The sequence below is a fragment of the Humulus lupulus genome, chromosome 5 (assembly GCF_963169125.1).
Source record: "Humulus lupulus chromosome 5, drHumLupu1.1, whole genome shotgun sequence".
Classification (NCBI taxonomy): Eukaryota; Viridiplantae; Streptophyta; class Magnoliopsida; order Rosales; family Cannabaceae; genus Humulus; species Humulus lupulus.
The window spans coordinates 5,403,774-5,422,814 of NC_084797.1; the positions used below are offsets into that span (position 1 = coordinate 5,403,774).

The 19,041-nt window shown below is 35.1% G+C and overlaps 2 protein-coding genes and 1 long non-coding RNA gene across 6 annotated transcripts; 1 reads left to right on the forward strand and 2 right to left on the reverse strand.

Annotated features, from left to right (window-relative positions):
• Positions 1 to 3,790: 3,790 nt before the first annotated feature.
• Positions 3,791 to 4,929, reverse strand: LOC133834279 (receptor-like protein EIX1). Its single transcript, XM_062263841.1, has one exon. It carries the CDS (start codon positions 4,816 to 4,818, stop codon positions 4,048 to 4,050), a length of 771 nt encoding a protein of 256 aa, XP_062119825.1. The 5' UTR covers positions 4,819 to 4,929; the 3' UTR covers positions 3,791 to 4,047.
• Positions 4,930 to 8,604: 3,675 nt separating this feature from the next.
• On the reverse strand, positions 8,605 to 13,582 carry LOC133834282 (receptor-like protein EIX1). Its single transcript, XM_062263844.1, has 2 exons — positions 13,049 to 13,582; positions 8,605 to 9,260 (listed from the first exon to the last, which is right to left on the reverse strand). Exons 1-2 carry the CDS (start codon positions 13,347 to 13,349, stop codon positions 9,244 to 9,246), a joined length of 318 nt encoding a protein of 105 aa, XP_062119828.1. The 5' UTR covers positions 13,350 to 13,582; the 3' UTR covers positions 8,605 to 9,243.
• Positions 9,567 to 12,920, forward strand: LOC133834283 (uncharacterized). Of its 4 annotated transcripts, XR_009893330.1 has the most exons (7): positions 9,567 to 9,734; positions 9,841 to 9,959; positions 10,046 to 10,274; positions 11,063 to 11,128; positions 11,291 to 11,346; positions 11,951 to 12,061; positions 12,199 to 12,920. It is a non-coding gene; the product is annotated as an uncharacterized LOC133834283 (long non-coding RNA). The 4 variants fall into 4 exon arrangements; XR_009893328.1 differs by having other exon boundaries at positions 11,063 to 11,111; positions 11,951 to 12,920; XR_009893327.1 differs by having other exon boundaries at positions 9,568 to 9,734; positions 11,951 to 12,920.
• Positions 13,583 to 19,041: the final 5,459 nt, after the last annotated feature.

Genomic DNA, 19,041 nt, shown 5'->3' on the forward strand with positions numbered 1-19,041 from the left:
GGTGATGCCGTGAGACTGAGTGCCTCGAAGATAACGTAAGATGCGTTTTACTGCTTGCCAGTGAGAAGTAGTGGGTGCGTGCATAAATTGGCAGGCACGATTAACAGCATAAGCGATGTCCGGGCGGGTCATAGTGACATACTGAAGAGAGCCAATGACACGCCTGTACTCGGAGGGGTCGTCGAGTAAAATTCCATCATTTTGAGAGAGAGGTTTCCCAACCATTCCAGGGGTAGGGGCTGGCTTAGTATCAAGCATGTCAGTCATGGATAATATGTCATGAACATATTTCTGTTGGCAAAGGTGTAACTGGTTGGATGCCTGAGTGACTTCTATTCCCAAAAAGTAGTGAAGCTGACCGAGATCACGAATAGCAAACTGATTGTGTAAAGCTTTCACAATGTTCTCAAGTTTAGTAGAATCACTGCCAGTGATGATCAAGTCATCCACATAAACAAGTATGAAGATGGCATAGGAAGGTCGATGCAAAATGAACAAGGAAGGGTCAGCTTTGGAGCAGGAAAAACCCCAGCTGGACAGAGCTTGACTGAGCTTAGCAAACCAGGCACGTGGCGCCTGCTTGAGACCATAAAGAGCCTTGGATAATTTGCAGACATAATGTGGCTGGGTAGAGCTGACAAATCCGGGTGGTTGAGACATATACACAGTTTCTGAAAGATCACCGTTGAGGAAAGCATTGTGAACATCGATTTGCCGAAGAGACCAGCCGTTGGAGAGAGCCAAAGTGAGCATAACACGCACTGTCCCTGGTTTGACAACCGGGGAAAACGTGTCGAAATAATCAACCCCTGCTGTTTGTGTAAAACCCCGAGCAACCAACCGTGCTTTATAGCGGTCTATTGAACCATCCGGCTTGTATTTCAACTTGAAGAGCCATTTACAATCAATAATATTGGCGGTAGGAGGACTAGGAACAAGCTGCCAGGTGGAGTTATGATGAAGAGCATGAAGCTCAAGTTCCATGGCAGCTTTCCAATGAGGTATGCTCAAGGCTTGTGTGAAGGTGCGGGGGGGCTTGTGAAGATCAGGAGCCTTTTTGACCACAAGAGCTCGAGGTTTGTGGATGCCACACTTCGCACGAGTCAACATTGGATGAGTGTTGGCTACGGATGGGACTTGAACAATATCAGTAAGAGAATGTGATGTTGGTGCAGCCATGGGAACCTGCAAAACATTATCAGTAGAGACCTGATCTGAAACAACAGCATTAGTATCAACAACATTAGTATCAACAACATTCTGCACAGTAGTAGTAGTGGGAACTTGATCGGAAGCAAGAGGGAAAGAGGGGGGGTAAGGAAGAGGAGGAGAGGGAGAAGTGGAAGGGGTAGGATGAGAGATATGAAGAGAGTGAGGGGGAGAGAATTGTATAAGAGCTGGAGTAGGAACATAGACAGATTTGACAGCGGAAGGACATGGATTTGTAAATGAGGGAAAAGAGGCCTCATCAAAAACGACATGACGAGTGGTGTATATGCGGCGAGAGGAAGGATCTAGACAAAGATACCCTTTATGAGATGTACTATAACCCAGAAAAATACAAGGGGAAGACCGAAATTGGAGTTTGTGTTTGTTATATGGGCGAAGACACGGGAAACACAAGCAACCAAAAGTACGAAACAGAGAGTAGTCAGGAGATTTGGAGTATAGGACTTGAAATGGAGATTTAAAATGGAGGAGTTTGGTTGGTAGGCGATTAATGATATAGGTTGCTGCTCTAAAGGCATATAGCCAATAACGAAGAGGAAGGGATGCATGAGCTAGCATAGCAAGACCAGTCTCAACGACATGGCGATGCTTGCGTTCGACGCGACCATTTTGGGCTGAGGTATGGGGACAAGAGAAACGGTGACTAATGCCACAAGAGTGAAGAAAGGGAAGAAAGCTTTTAAACTCACCGCCATTATCGGACTGAAGTTCTTTTATGGTGGTATTAAACTGATTTTCTGCTAACAATTTGAATTGTTTAAATGCTGAGATTGTTTGATCTTTACTTGACAGTGGATAAATCCATGTGAAGCGAGAGAAATCATCAAGGAAAAGAACAAAGTATTTAGAGCCATCAATAGCAGTGATAGGGGAAGGTCCCCATAAATCGGTATGAACCAATTGTAATGGTTTTGTGGCATGAGAAGTAGAGTTAGCAAAGGGAAGTCGATGGCTTTTGGCCAATTGACAAGATGTGCAAACATGATTTTTATTATATTGAAAGGGTTTATTACATTGATGTAGAACAATATTAACAATAGTAGAATTTACATGACCAAGCCTAGCATGCCAAATAGCAGCTGGAGTCTGAGTAACATTTGAAAAGGAAAGACTGGAAGGAACAGGAAAATCTGATGAAGGAATAGTAGAGTGATAGGCACGAACACTAGAAGAAGAACCAGAAGTGCGCAAGGCTGAAGCAGCTTGAAAAGTATAGAGACCGCGATCAAGGTAGCCTTGATGGAGCAATTTCTTCGAAGAGAGATCCTTGATGTTATAATGATTGGAATAAAATTCAATAAAGACATGGTTATCCAAGCAAAATTTAGACACAGAAAGAAGATTTGAAGTTAGTTTAGGAACAAGATAAACATTGTTCAATTGAAAAGATGAATGAGAGGAGTTTAGATGAGAATGACCAATTGAAGAAATTGAAAGGGAATTACCATTACCGACTGTCACAGAGTCGGTGCCAGAGTAAGTGGAAGATTGATCAAGAGCATTGGAAGAGGGTGTGAGATGGTGGGATGCTCCAGAATCAAGTAACCAAGTGTCGTCGGCAACTGTGTTGGAACTTGCGATCATTGCTGAGGCACCAGAAGAGGAAGCCGACAAGGGAACTGCGGAGGAAGGTGAAGGCAGATTTGGATCAAACCGCCTGTAGCAGCTGAAAGCACCATGGCCTGGGCGGAGACACAGTTGGCATATGATTCTTGGCCCGGAGTGAGTCGATCGAGGGGGACCTCGAGAGCCAGAGTTAGGGGGAGGAGGATGGACAGAACCCCTGCCTTGAGAGTTGCGATACCATGGTTGAGACCGAATTTGAGAGTGCTTGTAAGCCACATTACCAGAAATAGAGGTAGATTCATCAACAGAATTCTGGTTCTCCAAGCGGGTTTCATGAGCAAGGAGAAGACTTGTAGCTTGCTCGAAAGTAATGCTCTTGGACTTAGAGGTAACAGACACCACAAAGGAGTTATAGTCAGCTCCAAGACCTGCAAGAAGATACAAGACTTGGTCTTTTTCCGAGACCTTTTCAGAGCAGGCAGCCAATTGATCAGCAAGATTCTTAATCTTGAGGATATATTCGAGCATGGGAGTGCCGCCTTTCTTGAGAGTTTGTAGCTGGAGACGTAATTGCAGGAGACGAGCATTAGAGGTGGAGGAATAGATCTGTTGAAGGGCAGTCCAGGCGGCTGCACTAGTAGAATGCCCAACAATTTGGGCCATAATTTCATGAGTGAGAGAAGAGAAGATCCAACTAAGAATCAGACGATCCTTCTTTCTCCAAGTGACAAATGCAGGATTGAGAGTGGTAGAGCCAACAAGAAACTTCTCAGGAGCAACATTAGAGCCATCCAGATAATCCTCGATGTCGTTAGCGTAAATAACGTTCTCCATTTGAGCATTCCAAAGGAGGAAATTGGTGCGGTCAAGCTTCACTGGGAGGGCGTGGTTTAGGGCTTGAGATAAGGCAATGAAATGTTGCTGCTGTGGAGTGAGGGCAGAAACGGAAGTGCCATCTTCGTGGACAGTAGAATCGGTAGTCGCCATTGGAGAGAATGAACACAAGGGTAGGACCGTGGAGGCCTGATACCATGTAAAGAACAGAACAGAGAAGAAAGTAGGAGAGATATTTAAGATGAAAGCTCTCAGAAAATTGAATGAGTTGACCTGAGAGAGAAACCTCTTATTTATAACCAAACAATTACAAGAAAGAGAGAAACAGAAAAGTAGTTAGCCAAGAGGCCTTAACAGAAAATATAACCGAAATATATCAAGGCCTAAACTAACTAAAGGACAATAAACAGAGGTTATTTAACAAATTGGACCTCCAAGATCAAGGGAGTTGTCACTCAGGTCAAGTGTCTCAAGGGATGTAAGATTGATGTGAGATGGGAAATGAATATGACCAAGATGACAGTGGCGCAAGCGTACTTCTTGCAGGGAAGGGAGTGTGTTTATTGCAAAAAGCCAGTGATCAGATGCTTTACTAAGATTAACCCGATCCATGACTAGAGATTTCAATGAAGAAAGACCAGAGACCCAATGAAGGTTCTCAACATATAAGTCATGATTATATCCAAGACCAAGATAGAGCAAACTTGAGAGATTTCCAAGTTGGTGGGGAATCATTCCCGTGAATCCTCCGCATGTGAGATTAAGATATCTTAAACTCACAAAAGAACCCATGAAACTTGGAATTTTAATCCCCTCAAAATTGCTCCAGCTCAAGTCTAAGTTAATTAAATGTGTGAGATTAAGCAAAGAAGGATTGATCTTGCCTGTAAAGGAGCCATAGTTGAGATAGAGCTCAGAGACGTGGCCAGTAAGGGTGTTGCAAGAAATTCCAGCCCATTTGCAGCAATCTTCTTCTTCAGAAACATCCCAAGACACCAGTTTGTTGTAATCATCTACAAGATCCCGCTTGAAGCTCAGAAGAGCTTGCTTTTCAGTTTCATGGCAGAGAATGTTGGATTGATCTCCATTGGCAGAGCAAACGTTGACCATCACAGTTACTTGTGCCAAAAACACAACAAAGATAATCGTTGTTGTAACATGATTCATGGATACTGATAATGCAGCCATATTGGTGAGATTGATAGTTTATGTATAGGATATTATAATGATAAAGGCATGCATGGTAGGAGGCCTTGTTTATATATGGTGGAGAGACCTTAGCTGTCCTGGTCATGCTTCAATGCAATTCCTTTAGCTGGCCCAGTTTGTGGACAAATTATTGATATAGCACAAACTGTTGAAACGTCCTATTTCTGCTCATCAAGAGGCGTTGCATGTATGAAGACTTTTTCCTTTTTTTTTTCTTTGAGTAATTACATATATGAAGACTTAATCATTCTTTAATTATATATTCTAATGTGAGTGCTCTCAGAATCATTTTTTTCACTTGTTTTTTTACTATATGTATTTTATTTTATTTTAGAATTTTTCTCAATTTTGTACTATACTTTTTTTCTAGATGAGAGTTAGTTTATGGTAGGAGAGACCTTACATGTCCTTGGACTTAATTTGACTCAATATTGATATCAATTATTGAGAAGGGAAATTGAATCATCACGTCACTTATTTCTACTTAATTAATTAAATTCAGTTTATTTAATCATACCAAGATTAATAGTGTTTTAGTTTCTATGATCTTAACTTGTATCAAAATAACTTAATTCAATAATTATAATTGACCTGCTGCAAAAAAATAATTATAATTAATCAACACTTAATAAATTATACATAATAAAAAATAATTAGTTTCTATGATCTTTTTTTTTTCTTTTAAATGTTATGGAGTAGTTGTACGAAAACATTCAGACATGCTTTTGATAAATTATACATAATCATATATATTATAAAGATTGACAATCACAAAAGGCTGTAGAGATTGATTCATCTATCAAGTGTTCAATAAAATTAGAAAAGTAGTGATATATGGATAATTTAGAAGTCAAGTATTATTCTACCCTACTTTACACGTTTGGTTATGTATTATTTTCCTACTTTGTCTCTACTATCAAATCAATTGTTTTTGATAAATACATCTACCTATCACGAATTAATGAGATTATTAAAAGACTTTTACTTCTCAATAGATACTCTCACAACAAAGTTATCACCCCAACATCTACCATTAATTATACATTAACGTATACATAGAGAGCCATTAACGTGTATAGTCTATCACTATCTTATGTCTAGTCTTCGATCGATTAAGCATAGAGAGAGCCAATTATTCAAATTTAGTTTACACGTTTTGATTTTTCTCTTGAGACTATAATGAATTTCTTCTCAATAGACAAAATAATATCATCAAAGTAGTATTGGTTCCATTAATTTCTACCCTACTTTACACGTTGTATGTTGTCCATTATTTTCTCTCGTCTAATCTTTTGACCTCTTTTTTGTACTTTATTTAGTTAGTTTATTCTCTACTTGTCTAACTAATCTCACCAATCAAATAATCACACTTGCTAATTGAATACATATCTATCATGCATGGAAAATTAAAAGGCATTTCTTCAATATAGCTAATCTCACTACATCTATCAAGTGTTCAATAAAATTAGAAAAGTAGTGATATGTTGATAATTTAGAAGTCTAAGTATTATTCTACCCTACTTTACAGGTTATGTATTATTTTCCTACTTTGTCTCTACTATCAAATCAATTGTTTTTGATAAATACATCTACCTATCACTAATTAATGAGATTAAAAGACTTTTCTTCTCAATAGATACTCTCACAACAAAGTCATCACCCCAACATCAATTACTACCATTAATTATACATTAATGTATACATGAGAGCCATTAACGTATATAATCTATCGCGATCCTATATCTAGTCTTCGATCGATTAAACATAGAGAGCCAATTATTCTAACTTAGTTTAAACGTTTTGATTTTTCTCTTGAGACTATAATGAATTTCTTCTCAATAGACAAAATAATATCATCAAAGTGGCAATGGTTCCATTAATTTCCACCCTACTTTACACGTTGTATGTTGTCCATTGTTTTCTCTCGTCTCATCCTTTGACCTCTTTTTTGTTCTTATTTAGTTTCTTCTCTACTTGTCTAACTAATCTCATCAATCAAATAATCACACTTACTAATTGAATACATATCTATCATGCATGGAAAATTAAAGGGCATTTCTTCAATATAGCTAATCTCACAACAAACTCACATTATATTAATTATAACTATCATTAATGAGGCATTAACTGGCGTACGTACAATTGTTTGATAAAATGATCTACATTAACAACCGTTACAATTGACACAAAATTTACATATTGCATTGGAGATAGTCTAACACATCAATATCAGTTTACTTATAGAATTTTGTTAAGTTAGTCTATTTAATTAGTTTATAATATTTATTTTAATTAATTGTATAAGTTTGTATAAATATGTAGTCATTACTTATGGTGATGTATCTGTACCAAATGTGGTATTCATTTTCTCTTCATTTCTGTCTGTGTCGATGCACATATATATCTCTGATATGTAACTTCTAATGCATCTTTTTCATTTTGAAGTTTCTTTGCTTGAGGCCCCTTTTGTTGCTCTTGTATCACATAAATTTTAAACAGATAAATAATATTATAAAAATAAATAAATAAATGTTTAATATAATGTATGACATAAATATATTAAACAAATTAAGACAAAACTGGTTCACATTTTAATAGAATGAATTACATTTCTAGTATACATAAATATTTATATCAATAATTTGTACATATATCATATCTAAACACAACATTGATATAGATATATATATATTTACGAGTAATGATATGTACACCCAAAATATACACTTAAACATTACACATAGTGATGAATCCACTATTTTAAAAAGCAATGTCACGTCACTGTGTGTAATGTTTGGGTGCATATTTTGGATCCACATATCATTACTCATATATTTACATGGGTATATGACCACATCGATATTTATTTAAGAAAGTTATATATTTAATTGCTTATACTGTCCTAAAAAGTATAATGAATGGTATACATTTTTCATATAATAATATATTTTTTAAATTCATATAATAATATTTATATAAATGTATTATTGTTTTATATAATGGAGATAATAAAAAAATGTATGAAAAATATGTGGCATATGTATAATAAATAAAAGAAATTAGAATTTGAAAAATATAAACATGTGAATCTTTATAAACGCTTAAGTGGAAAAAAAATACATTAAATAGAAATGCAAAATTACTATTAAAAAAAATAGAAATTCAAATGGACAAAACGATAAAATACATAAAGAATATGAATAAGGAATATTCCTAAACTATAATTATGTACACTTCTATATATATTAGTATAGCATATATATATATATATATAAAAGCTTTCAAAACTGTTGAACTTCTTCTGCTCTTAAAGAGGCTTTGGAATAATGAAAACTTTATATTAAATTACATGAAAACTTCATTATGACAAGTCAACTTCAACAAATGACTTCATTGAGTCTACCATTATTTAAGATCCAGCAGTTAATAGCATAATAAGCTTTCAAAGCAATGTATATCCTCTTATTAAATATGTAGGAAATTAGTTGAAATGTCCTTATTATGTTGAGCCAAATTAAAGAATTAATTTTACCTCAAAAATGGATGCACAAAATACCACAAAAATATCAATTCTTATCATTAATTAGAATTAATTTTTGTTTGTCTAAGCTGTTCTTTCTACCATTGGATTTTGTGGTCGACAATGACAATTTTTTTCAATCCATTAACCTACTGCAAAAGATGCCCTAACCCCCAATTCGAAGGAATTACAAGTTCTCTTCTAGTGGGTTGAAGTGCTCAACTGTCGGGGGGAGAGCGTCAGGGTGAGGTCAGGGGGAAAGCGTCGAGGTGGTGTTCGATCGTCTTTTCTGGGTTTGGGATTTTTAGATTTTTTTGTTTTAGATTAGTTTTAGAATTTGTTATTAAGACAATCAATTTTTTTTTTATATTTTTAAAGTCTTAGTTTTTTTTTTTGTTTTAGATTAGAAAACATAAATATTAATTGTTTTTGTTTTAAATTTTAATAATTTAACCCAATCGGGTTGTGCCACGTTTACCCTGTATACCCCTAACGACTCAGGGACCAACGGCTGCACCAAAACATTAACGGTAGACATTATTGCCGCCAAAATTTTTACATAAGCATTTAAGTGCAACAAACTTAAGTACATAGACATTATTGTCGCAAATATCCCTTATAATATTATGTCTTTATTTACTTACATATATTAATAAGCAGTGATGATATAATGACTTGACAAAAATGTCGAAGCCCTGTCCCGCATTTTATCACTTGCAAGGGAAATTGGTCGACATATTTCAGAGGGGACTCGCTCGCCAATGGGTGAAAACCAAAAGATCTAGTCGTTCAACACCGCCAACCTCGAGGGGACTTGCTTGCCAATCAACGAGGGCCAACGTGACCATTGGCGAGCCCACTCTCAGTTGGCAAACCCAACTTTGTTATTGGCGATCCCCATCTGTAAATTACACCACAACACTGTAAATTTTTTTTTTTTTGAAAAATACAGAATTTTACAAAAATTACGAAAATACAGATAACAGTTTGTAACAATTATGTTATTGTTTGTTATAAGTTTTTATTTAGTCTGTAAATGTTGTTTACAAAATTGTGTGTAAACTTGTAAACTTTAGTTATAAATTTTAGTTACTAAAAAGCTGTATTATTACAAATTTATAAACTTTTTATTTTTTTTTAAAAATTCCATATATATACTATATCTCTTTTTAAAATCGTGGGTATTTTTGTAAACTTCTCAATTAATATTGTACCTGTAACGAATAAGGCTCAATGGGGATGGAGCCAAAGCCCATGCCCAAGCCCAAACCCAACCAATTGCAGTATAATGTGAAAAAGAACAATGGAGAGCCTGTCGGAAAGTGATCCAGACTCATGGGAAGAGTGAGAAACAGTTGAAGAGCAAGAGACTCCGGTTAGTTCTCTCTCTCTCTCTCTCATTACATACTTCTACATAATCTCAATACGAAAATTTTCAAGCGTCCCCATTCCTTTCTTTCAAAATCTGTGACTTTTATTAGAGATGAACTGGACGAGAAGTTGGCTGGCGTTGCCTTGCGAAGAAGCTCAATAAGTCCACGCCAGAGGTTTCGAAAATCAGTTCATCAAGATATTTCCAGCATGTGGGGTTTCAAGAAAGGTTTGATCCTACGAACAAATCCCTTTTCTGTATTTGGGTCAAATTCAAAACATAGCTCTTTGATTCCATCTCGCCATTTTGGGCAGAATGCTGGAATTGGTATCCACCTACATAGAGATTTTATTGCACAGATCTAGTTGCAGATACGAAAATGAATAAGAATACAAGAAAGGTGGTTTATGGGTAGTGTTTGAAGATCAATTGTTGTCTTGGGAGGCACATGTTCCTGAATTAAAGCAGGGCAAGAAATAGAATTCTGTGTCAATGCCATTTCCTAGTCCGTCAGAGATTTTAAAGCCTGAAACTCCAGAAGTGGTAAAAAGTTCTGTGCTTTTATAAAAACTTTAATCTTTTGGATTGAAAATGATAGCTTTACTTATATATGGCTCTCCAACAATATCTTCCTTCAGGATTTTGTTGTCTTGTAAATTTGTACTAGTTTTGCAATGAGTACTTGTCTCAGAAGAATAACAGGTAGCTCATAATAAATGATAAGATGCAAAAGAAGTAGGAGGCAGTTGAATTCCACATACTGTATTAGTGAATCCACTATAGGCACAGTTTTTAGCTTGAAAAGAGTGTTTAGCTATTTTTTTCTCCAAATTATTTTTGAAGTTTCTATAACTTATGGTTGTTCTGCTGCCTATTGGTTTAATTTGTGAACAAAGTAATATATCATATGTTGTTATTTTTATTCGCACAAAGATTTTGATACTCGTTTTTGTTGATATACCATGCTTGATTTATTTTTCGTTTGTGATATTACTTCACTTTATTAACTTCTTCTTTTTTTGTTAAATTAGCTATTGTGATTTGTGTCAAGTGGCAGATTTGTTTTCTTAACTATCACGTTCTACATTCCTGTTTGCTTAAGTAAACACCCCCCCTTCTTTTCATACTTCGTCCTGACCCTGCTGCAATGGCTTCCTCAATATGTAGGAGTTAGAAAACATGATTTGATCCATCTTTTGTGTAGTCATTATTCATGGTGATGTATGATTTGATCTGTACCAATTGTGGTGTTCATTTTATCTTTATTTCTGTCTGTGTCGATGTATATATCTCTGATATGTAACTTCTAATGCATCTTTTTCATTTTGAAGTTTCTTCGCTTGAGGCACCCTATTGTTGCTCTTGTAACTCATGCAGAAGGTAATGAGCTTTTCAGGGTGAGCGTTCTTTTTACCTTTTATTTTATTTTTGGGAGGGGGGTTTGGGGAAGCACTATCAAGTTTCTTGGCAATGTTTTCAATTTTTTTTTTCAATATTATATGCATATATTTGTAGATTTTTTTATTGTGTATTGGTTTATTTTGCATACAATACATTAGGTACGCAAGCCTTGTTGGTCGATAAACAACTCAATTTATGCAGAGGTCAATGAAAGGTAAGCCTATTTGCTAGTTGTTCTTACCTATATGAGATTTCCAGTGTATTTTAATATGGTCATTGGCACCATCATCAATCTGTTAATTTATAGGAAATTGGTAAGTCCCTCTTTCCTCTCACTATCATTCTGATAGTGCCTAACACTCTGCAGTTCTTACCATTTCAATAAAGTTACCTGGCTATAATAAGTCGTTAATGATTGAGTTTAAGTTCTTTAATTCATTAAATATTTTGATAGACCCCAGATATAGAAAATAAGGTAGAAATGGTGAACAAGTAGAATAGAAGTGATATTATTGGAAATCAAAGAGAAATGCAGTGACCAGCCAAGGGTTCGATAGTATTGGCACTCTCCAACAAAGCAAAAGTTCCCAAAATACAATCATACAATTCATGACCCTCTAATTCTTACCTCTCCCATATATTTACTACTTTGTCCCAATTCATCTAATACCCCATCAGTACAATTACCAATAAACCCTCTACTACATATATTCTATCAGACTGTATCAGTTCCCTCTTTACTCCCTTCTACAAGTGTCAATCATCTTTATGCCATTTTTTAATTGAAACCTAATCATCAATTGTTTTGGAACAAGCAGTTTGCAATGGTTGAAAACCCTGGCTTCTGGATTTGGATATTTACTTTGAAAGACATTGATGGAAATGTGCTGGCTGAGATAGATAGTGACTGGAGAAGTTTTGGCTTTCAGGTTTCTCACTTTCAATTTCATCACATGATTTTCTATCATTGTTTTTATCTCGAGTACAAAATGAAAATGTACCAGTCTAATGTATTGTCATTACAACTTTTTACTGATGCTGGTCAATACGTGATTCGCTTTGGAAGTACTAATCCCAGCTTAAAGGATGGAGCTGCTGAAGTGGTAGGTTGTCATACCGATGAATATTTCGTTTTCTACCAATGAAGCAAATAATACAAACCAACTATTTCTGTATTATCTATTAAACAAAATCAGCAAGATATCAATTTCCATCCGGACACTAAACATCTAATAAAGTGATAATTTTTAAAACTAATATACTCTTTTACTTATTCCTCTTTCTTTTTTTTTTTTGAAAGTCATAATGGAGTTTAAATGATTCGACACAACACAATGGTAAAGTGTATTTTAAGTTCAAATGTCTTCCAAGACAAATTTTTATTTTTTTAAATATAAGACTATATATAAATTTACACAAATGAAATTTTCCCAAGGCTAAAGCCCACTTCTTTTCTGATTATTTCTCTGTGCCATAGTTCTCAGCGGTGGAAAATGGTAAGCCTCTCTCTCTCTCTCTCTCTCTCACTTAATTCGAGTCGTCCCTCTGTGGTACACCTCCACTTTTTGCTATACATATGCATATGTATATTTTAGCATCTCAGAAGCATTTTGACAAACATTAACGGGGCATGGGGAGACTTTTCTTTAGTGTCTGGAAATTGCTATTTTGCTGATTTCGTTTCGTTTTGTTCGATTGGTAGTAGTGCTCTGTTTAGAGTTTGATCTTCTTCGACTATGTATTGTTGTTAGTACTTTCAGTTACACTTGTGCTGCTTTTACAGACACTGTACTTGTAATAGCTAGCTACTTCTTCGAGTCATTATCATAGTGTGTCATTGAAAGGAAGAAGCTTTGAAAATAATTTAAAGAGCAAGGAAGGATGTGTGAGATTAAGCAAGGAAGGATTGATCTTGCCTGTAAGTGATCTATCCTTGAGGGAGAGCTCATAGACATGACCAGTTTGCGTGTTGCAGGAAATTCCAGCCCACTTGCAGCAATCTTCTTCTTCAGAAACATTCCAAGACACCAATTTGTTATCATGATCAACAAGATCCCGCTTGATACTCAAAAGAGCTTGCTTTTCAATTTCAGAGCAGAGCACGATGGATTCTCCATTTCCAAGGCAAACATTGACCATCATAGTTACTACTGCAAAAAGCACAAGAAAAATAATTATTGTAACATGATCCATTGATGCTGATGATATTGCAGGCATGGTGAGATTGATATATAGATTATAGGATATTAATTCAAGATAAACATGTAACTAAACGTAAGGTCGGAGGCTTCTTTATATATAAATATATATATATATATATATTCTGGAGAGACCTTAGCTGTCTTGGTCTTTGACCTTTCAAAGTTTCTACATGAAAGTGACGTTTTATGGAATTAAGTGGCCTGTGGTGTGGAAAAATACGAGAGGAAAGAAAACTGATATCATTTATAAATTATTCATTCTTATTAACATTGCATTGATCTACGCCAAAACCAACCAACTATGTAATATCGTCTACTTCCAAAAAAAAAAAAATTTATTTATAAACTTTAATGATTAATATCTCTTCTATATAAAAAATGTGTAATTAATGGATTTTATTAGTTTTTTTTAAAGGAAAAGAAATTTCCATTAATATGTAAATCGAATATAATCCATTACATGAAGATATTATTCATAGAGCATGATCATTGTTCATAGAGCATGATCAACAATAATAGACTTACCAAGTCGTTTCCAATAAAAAAGATAAAAACCCTAACAGCTACCCCAACTAAAGACCCAATAAGCCGCTAGCTATCGAGCATCAAACGAGTGTGAAGTGGGCTAAGTTTCCAAACTAAATAAGCATATGAAAGATTTATTCCAGTAATGACAATCAGCCAAAAGTATTTCAATAAAAATTAGAAAAAAACAAACTCATTATTCAAACCAGAAATAAGGGCAACATAATAACGACCAATGACTTTATCACTTATATATAATAGAATTCCAACCACAAGTATTCTTGATTAAAACTAGAAAAAATAGCGATATTAGGATGATAATTTAGAAAGTTCAAGTATTCCACCCTAATAGTGATAACACGTTTTGGCCTGTTTTTGTTTGATATTTTCTTCTTGTTTTTCTTCTCCCCAATAGAATGACACTTGATAAATATGTGAAGGGCCACCAATTAATTAATAATGACACATCTAGTGAGACCACCTTATCTAATGGGAAAGTGAATGACTTTTCTTCTCAATAGGCACTTAGGTATTTAAGTGCTTGGATGACAACAACTTAAGTATTTTAGCTGCCAATTTCCCATTTAATTACTGTCACATAAACAATTAACAGAAAACTTAACGGCAGGTACCACCAGCACCAATTTTTTTGAAATTAGGTACTTTTACCACAAAAAAAAACTTAGGTATTTAAGTTAGATATTTTAACCACCAATTCCTAACATATAATATATCATTATTTTTTTAAGGAATTAATATTATAATTTTACATATTTATATTTAAATTTTAAATTGTTCAATAGCTTTTTTAATTGGTTCAATAGTTTGTTATATTAAAATTAAAATATTATTTTTAATATTAAATTTCAAATTTCAAATTATCTAAATATTTTAATATTCATTTTATATTAGCTTTGCCACTAAAAAATCTTAAATATTAATTTTATTTAAAATTCATGATTCTTTTTGTAATACATTGCCTTTATTGGTTGAGTTAATTATGCCAAAACTAACTACGTAATAATATCTGATCATAGCATAATAGTCACAAAATCAAGCATGTGCATATAAAGATTTTTTTAGCTATAAGAGTAGTGGGATGACTCTACCACGAGTACTATATTTGGCTCTCAAAAATATTACTATGATGAATTGATATAATTTTTTCTGCAGTTATTATATTATATAATATGAATTTGTCGTTTTTATGACTTTAGAAATTAGAATGATGAGTTAAAACATAACACAAAACAAAATTATTTGATAAATTCTTAAGTTTTTTTAAATGTCACTACACTATTTTGAAAATCTCATACAAGGGGAAATCTCTGCACTCCAACAAAAGAGAGAAATATATAAAGGCAACACAATTGTTGTCCCAATAGTTGATACATAAATTTATTGTAGCTTAGTTAAAAAAAACGAATTAAGTAATAGGTGATTACATAAACTTATTGTCACTATACATGGTAGCTTGGTTAAAAAAACTAAGTAATAGGTGATACATAAACTTATTGTAAGTAATTTATCGCGTTTCAATCAATGATATAGTAGCCTAGCCTCATTGACAGAGCATCTACTCCCACTCTTGCTGTGATTTTGGTTGAAACCCTTGTTGGAAAAATTATATTTTATATATAATAAATAGCTAATTTAGGCTAATGTGTGAATGGAAAATTGATGCTCCATTGATAGCTGTTAATAAATGCAGATTTGGTCAATGATGTAATCACCGTAATAATGGTGAATATTCTGATTGATATAAGAAATTATGGTAAATATTGTGATTAATCAATATCACTAATTTTGTGGGATTTTTGGCATTAATTCCCTTGTGTCCACACTTGGTATTCCACCCCATATGAAGCCTATAAAAGGAGGCTTCACATTTCATTCTAAAGACACCAATCAAATAGAGTCACTCTCTAAAAAGCTCTCTTGTCTTCTTTTTCTTTGTTTTTCGTAAGTCTTAAGGTGATAGAGTAAATGTATTAATCCGAGTTCGCTGGAGTAGTGAAAGTGGTGTATTCCTCTACTCGTTAGTCGTTATATCCTGGGAAGTGGTTGCTCACGTATCCTCTAACACCAATCAGGTAGAGGGGGCAAATCTGTTTTAAAGAAAGCGTGTTTCGCGTGCCTCGGCTTTGGTTTATTCTTTCTATTGTATTTTTTTTTTATTTCTGTTCTTCGATTAAATATATTAATATATATTTCGTTGTTCTTCTCCGCTATATTATTTCTAACAATCCTTTTAAGCACGATTCTGTTATGACACACCTAATAACCCTTTTGCTGCAAAAACATGACTCCACCGGGGCACGATTCTATAGAGTAATTGTTGTTCCGCTCTGACATTTTGACAGTGAAGATAACTAGTCCAAACCAAGTTGCAAATGTAATAATTCTTCCTAATTGGAAGATATTTCTAGCCTTACGAAGATAATGATCCCCTGCTTTTACTACAATATATAGTCTTAAGATTATATATATATATATATATATGTGAATTAATCAATTCCAAATGTGTATAAAATAAAAAAATTAAATTAAATTAAATTTGAATACTTGGAAGCAAAATTCATTTGGGGTTATATATATAGTGTTCAAAAAATTAATCACGGATGACGTTTAGGTATGATATTGGTATGGTTTTAGATAAATCTGAAGTTAATTGGGAAAGGATATGCCATAGTTCCAATGAAATCTTCCCACTCAACTTGGAGCCATTAATAAGAAGCCTAAGCAAGTCCAGTTGGAATCAATGCATTTTTTTTCGTCTTATTCTCTTTCTCCAAGTATAGTAACTGCATAAATTATTCATTGTTTTATAGCACTGGCCATTTCCTAAAAATTTAGCCATTAGAAGAAAAAAAAAAGAGTATCAATGACAACAAGAAATAAACATGGATATGGGAAAATGTTAAAACTTCTATTCTCGTGATTTTAGCAGTTTATATAAGAACAAATTTAAATTATAGTTAATCCATAGATATTTGATTGTTCATGTATAATAACTAAGCTAGAACCAGAGTATTTTCCTATGTTCAATGTGTGGCCACGAATAACATAAATTAAAGCTATAAATTTCACATAGAACAAGGTAAAAATACACTACCATGATTTGCACAAAGAAAATTATTGGAATTCGAGCTCTGTATTGCTTCTAGAAGTTTTGTTATTATATAAATTTTATAATCACACCCAGTTTTCAAAATAATTTCTTCCTCTCTAGAAGAATGAGTACATATGATTAGAACACTTGAAAGAAATTTGGTAACCACGAATGGGGCAATCTTTGAAAACTAGATACACCAATAAACTTAATCGAGAGATAAAAGACCAAACAACCAAATATATGCAAACAAGTATTCTGAGTTCAACGAAACCAACAAACATTACAACAAACAGTACAAAATGAAAAGACCCCTATCTTATTACAAAAGCCTTTAAACCATGATTGACCCAAATAATTTTAAAACATGTACTTTACTTTGATAAAGTAATCCACAAACTTGTACCACAAATGTTCTTCGACAAACCAAAAGTATGCACACCTCCAAAATCCACAAACTAGCAACAGACCAATGACACCTGCAAAGCTCACTCCAAACCCCATTCCTATGCCCAATCGAAACCAATATTCATCATCTTGTGTTTCTCCATCGTCGACACTTCTATGCAGTGTCACATGATCTTCTCTACAATTTATGAGGAGTGGTGGTCCACACAATTTGTAACGCCCTGGCTACCCCAGAACAGTTACGGTGAACGGTGGACCGGAAATTTGACTCATTGCCTGAGTCCTTTGGTCAAAAACGTGCTCTAAGTGTAATTAACAGGTTAAGGTATGAAACCAATAAAAAGGAAATGGAGATTTTATTACAAACTGCTCTACAGAGCTAAACAAAACATTTACAAGTGGTTCTCAGTACAAAATGGTCACTACAGTTTTAAAGTTACAGTCCCGCTGACCTAGCGGCAAAAATAGGGTAAACCCCCTAGTTCCTCTGAGAACGCCTTGGCCGTGGTGGTCAAGCGGCCGCATATGTACACAACACCACATCAGCTCTCCACTCAAGGCTAGGTGAGCTTTTCTTTTCCTTTACCTGCACCACATAGCACCCATGAGCCAAAGCCCAGCAAGAAAACATAATACTTTTCATAAACATTATCAAATGATTATCATTATAATCACACTGAGCATAAAGCTTTCTAACAATTGATTAATACATAATTTTAGCAGGAGAGTGGCTGTTAAGTAAGCCACTAGCCTCCAAGCTCTCTTTTGTAGCGGGAGAGTGGCTGCTAGGTAAGCCACCAGCCTCCAGCTCTGTTTTGTAGCGGGAGAGTGGCTGCTAGGTAAGCCACTAGCCTCCAAGCTCTGTTTGTTCATCGACCTTCAGGGTCGGTCAGACATTAATGCTTCTTGAGTCATTCAATGCTAATAGTCGATTAGATCTAATCTCTGTTGGCTTGCGTGATTCACTCTAAGGCCGTTCTGACAAGTAAGTCAGCGCTTCCTGACCTGTGTCCAGTAACACTGCCGAGCCTGACAAATAAGTCACAGCCTCACAGCTGATACTAACACTTTTGTCGATTCTGTATTCAATCCATGTCCATATTTATACAATCAACATGCTTTACAAATATCCATGCATGTCACACTTTGGGTGCAGTTTTCTTACCTCTGGTCCGAGCTAGAACAAATAAAAGAGTGACCCTGAGAACGATCGACCTTTTGGTCCTTTAGCGGTTACCTGGTCATAACCAAATTATGGGATTCCATCAATAAAATGAATAATAAAGGGTTCCCAAACCAAAACCTAACCTCCGGGACCTCAAACACTACTTAACCGGGTAGTAGGTTCAATCCCGAGGCCTTAGGTTTGAATCCCTAAGCCAAAAAGCTCACTTTGGCCAAAAATGCCTTAAGGGCCGCGGCCCTCCTTGGCCATGCCGCGGCCCGCCCCTCAAACAGAGGCGCCTAAACCCAGCAGCTCCCAAGGGCCGCGGCACACCCTGGCCATGCCACGGCGCAACGCCCATTTCAGCCAAAACCCCTGTTTTCCTTCCCTTGCGTTTTCCCCTGAAACCAACCCTTCAAACCCAATTTAAACACCATCCAAACCTCTCTCAAACACCCATTTAAACCACCAAACATCACCCATAACCCAAGTAAAACA

Coding starts and splice junctions, on each gene's coding strand:
- LOC133834282 (XM_062263844.1), bottom strand. CDS start 13,349: ATGCCTGCAATATCATCAGCATCAATGGATCATGTTACAATAATTATT.
- LOC133834279 (XM_062263841.1), bottom strand. CDS start 4,818: ATGGCTGCATTATCAGTATCCATGAATCATGTTACAACAACGATTATC.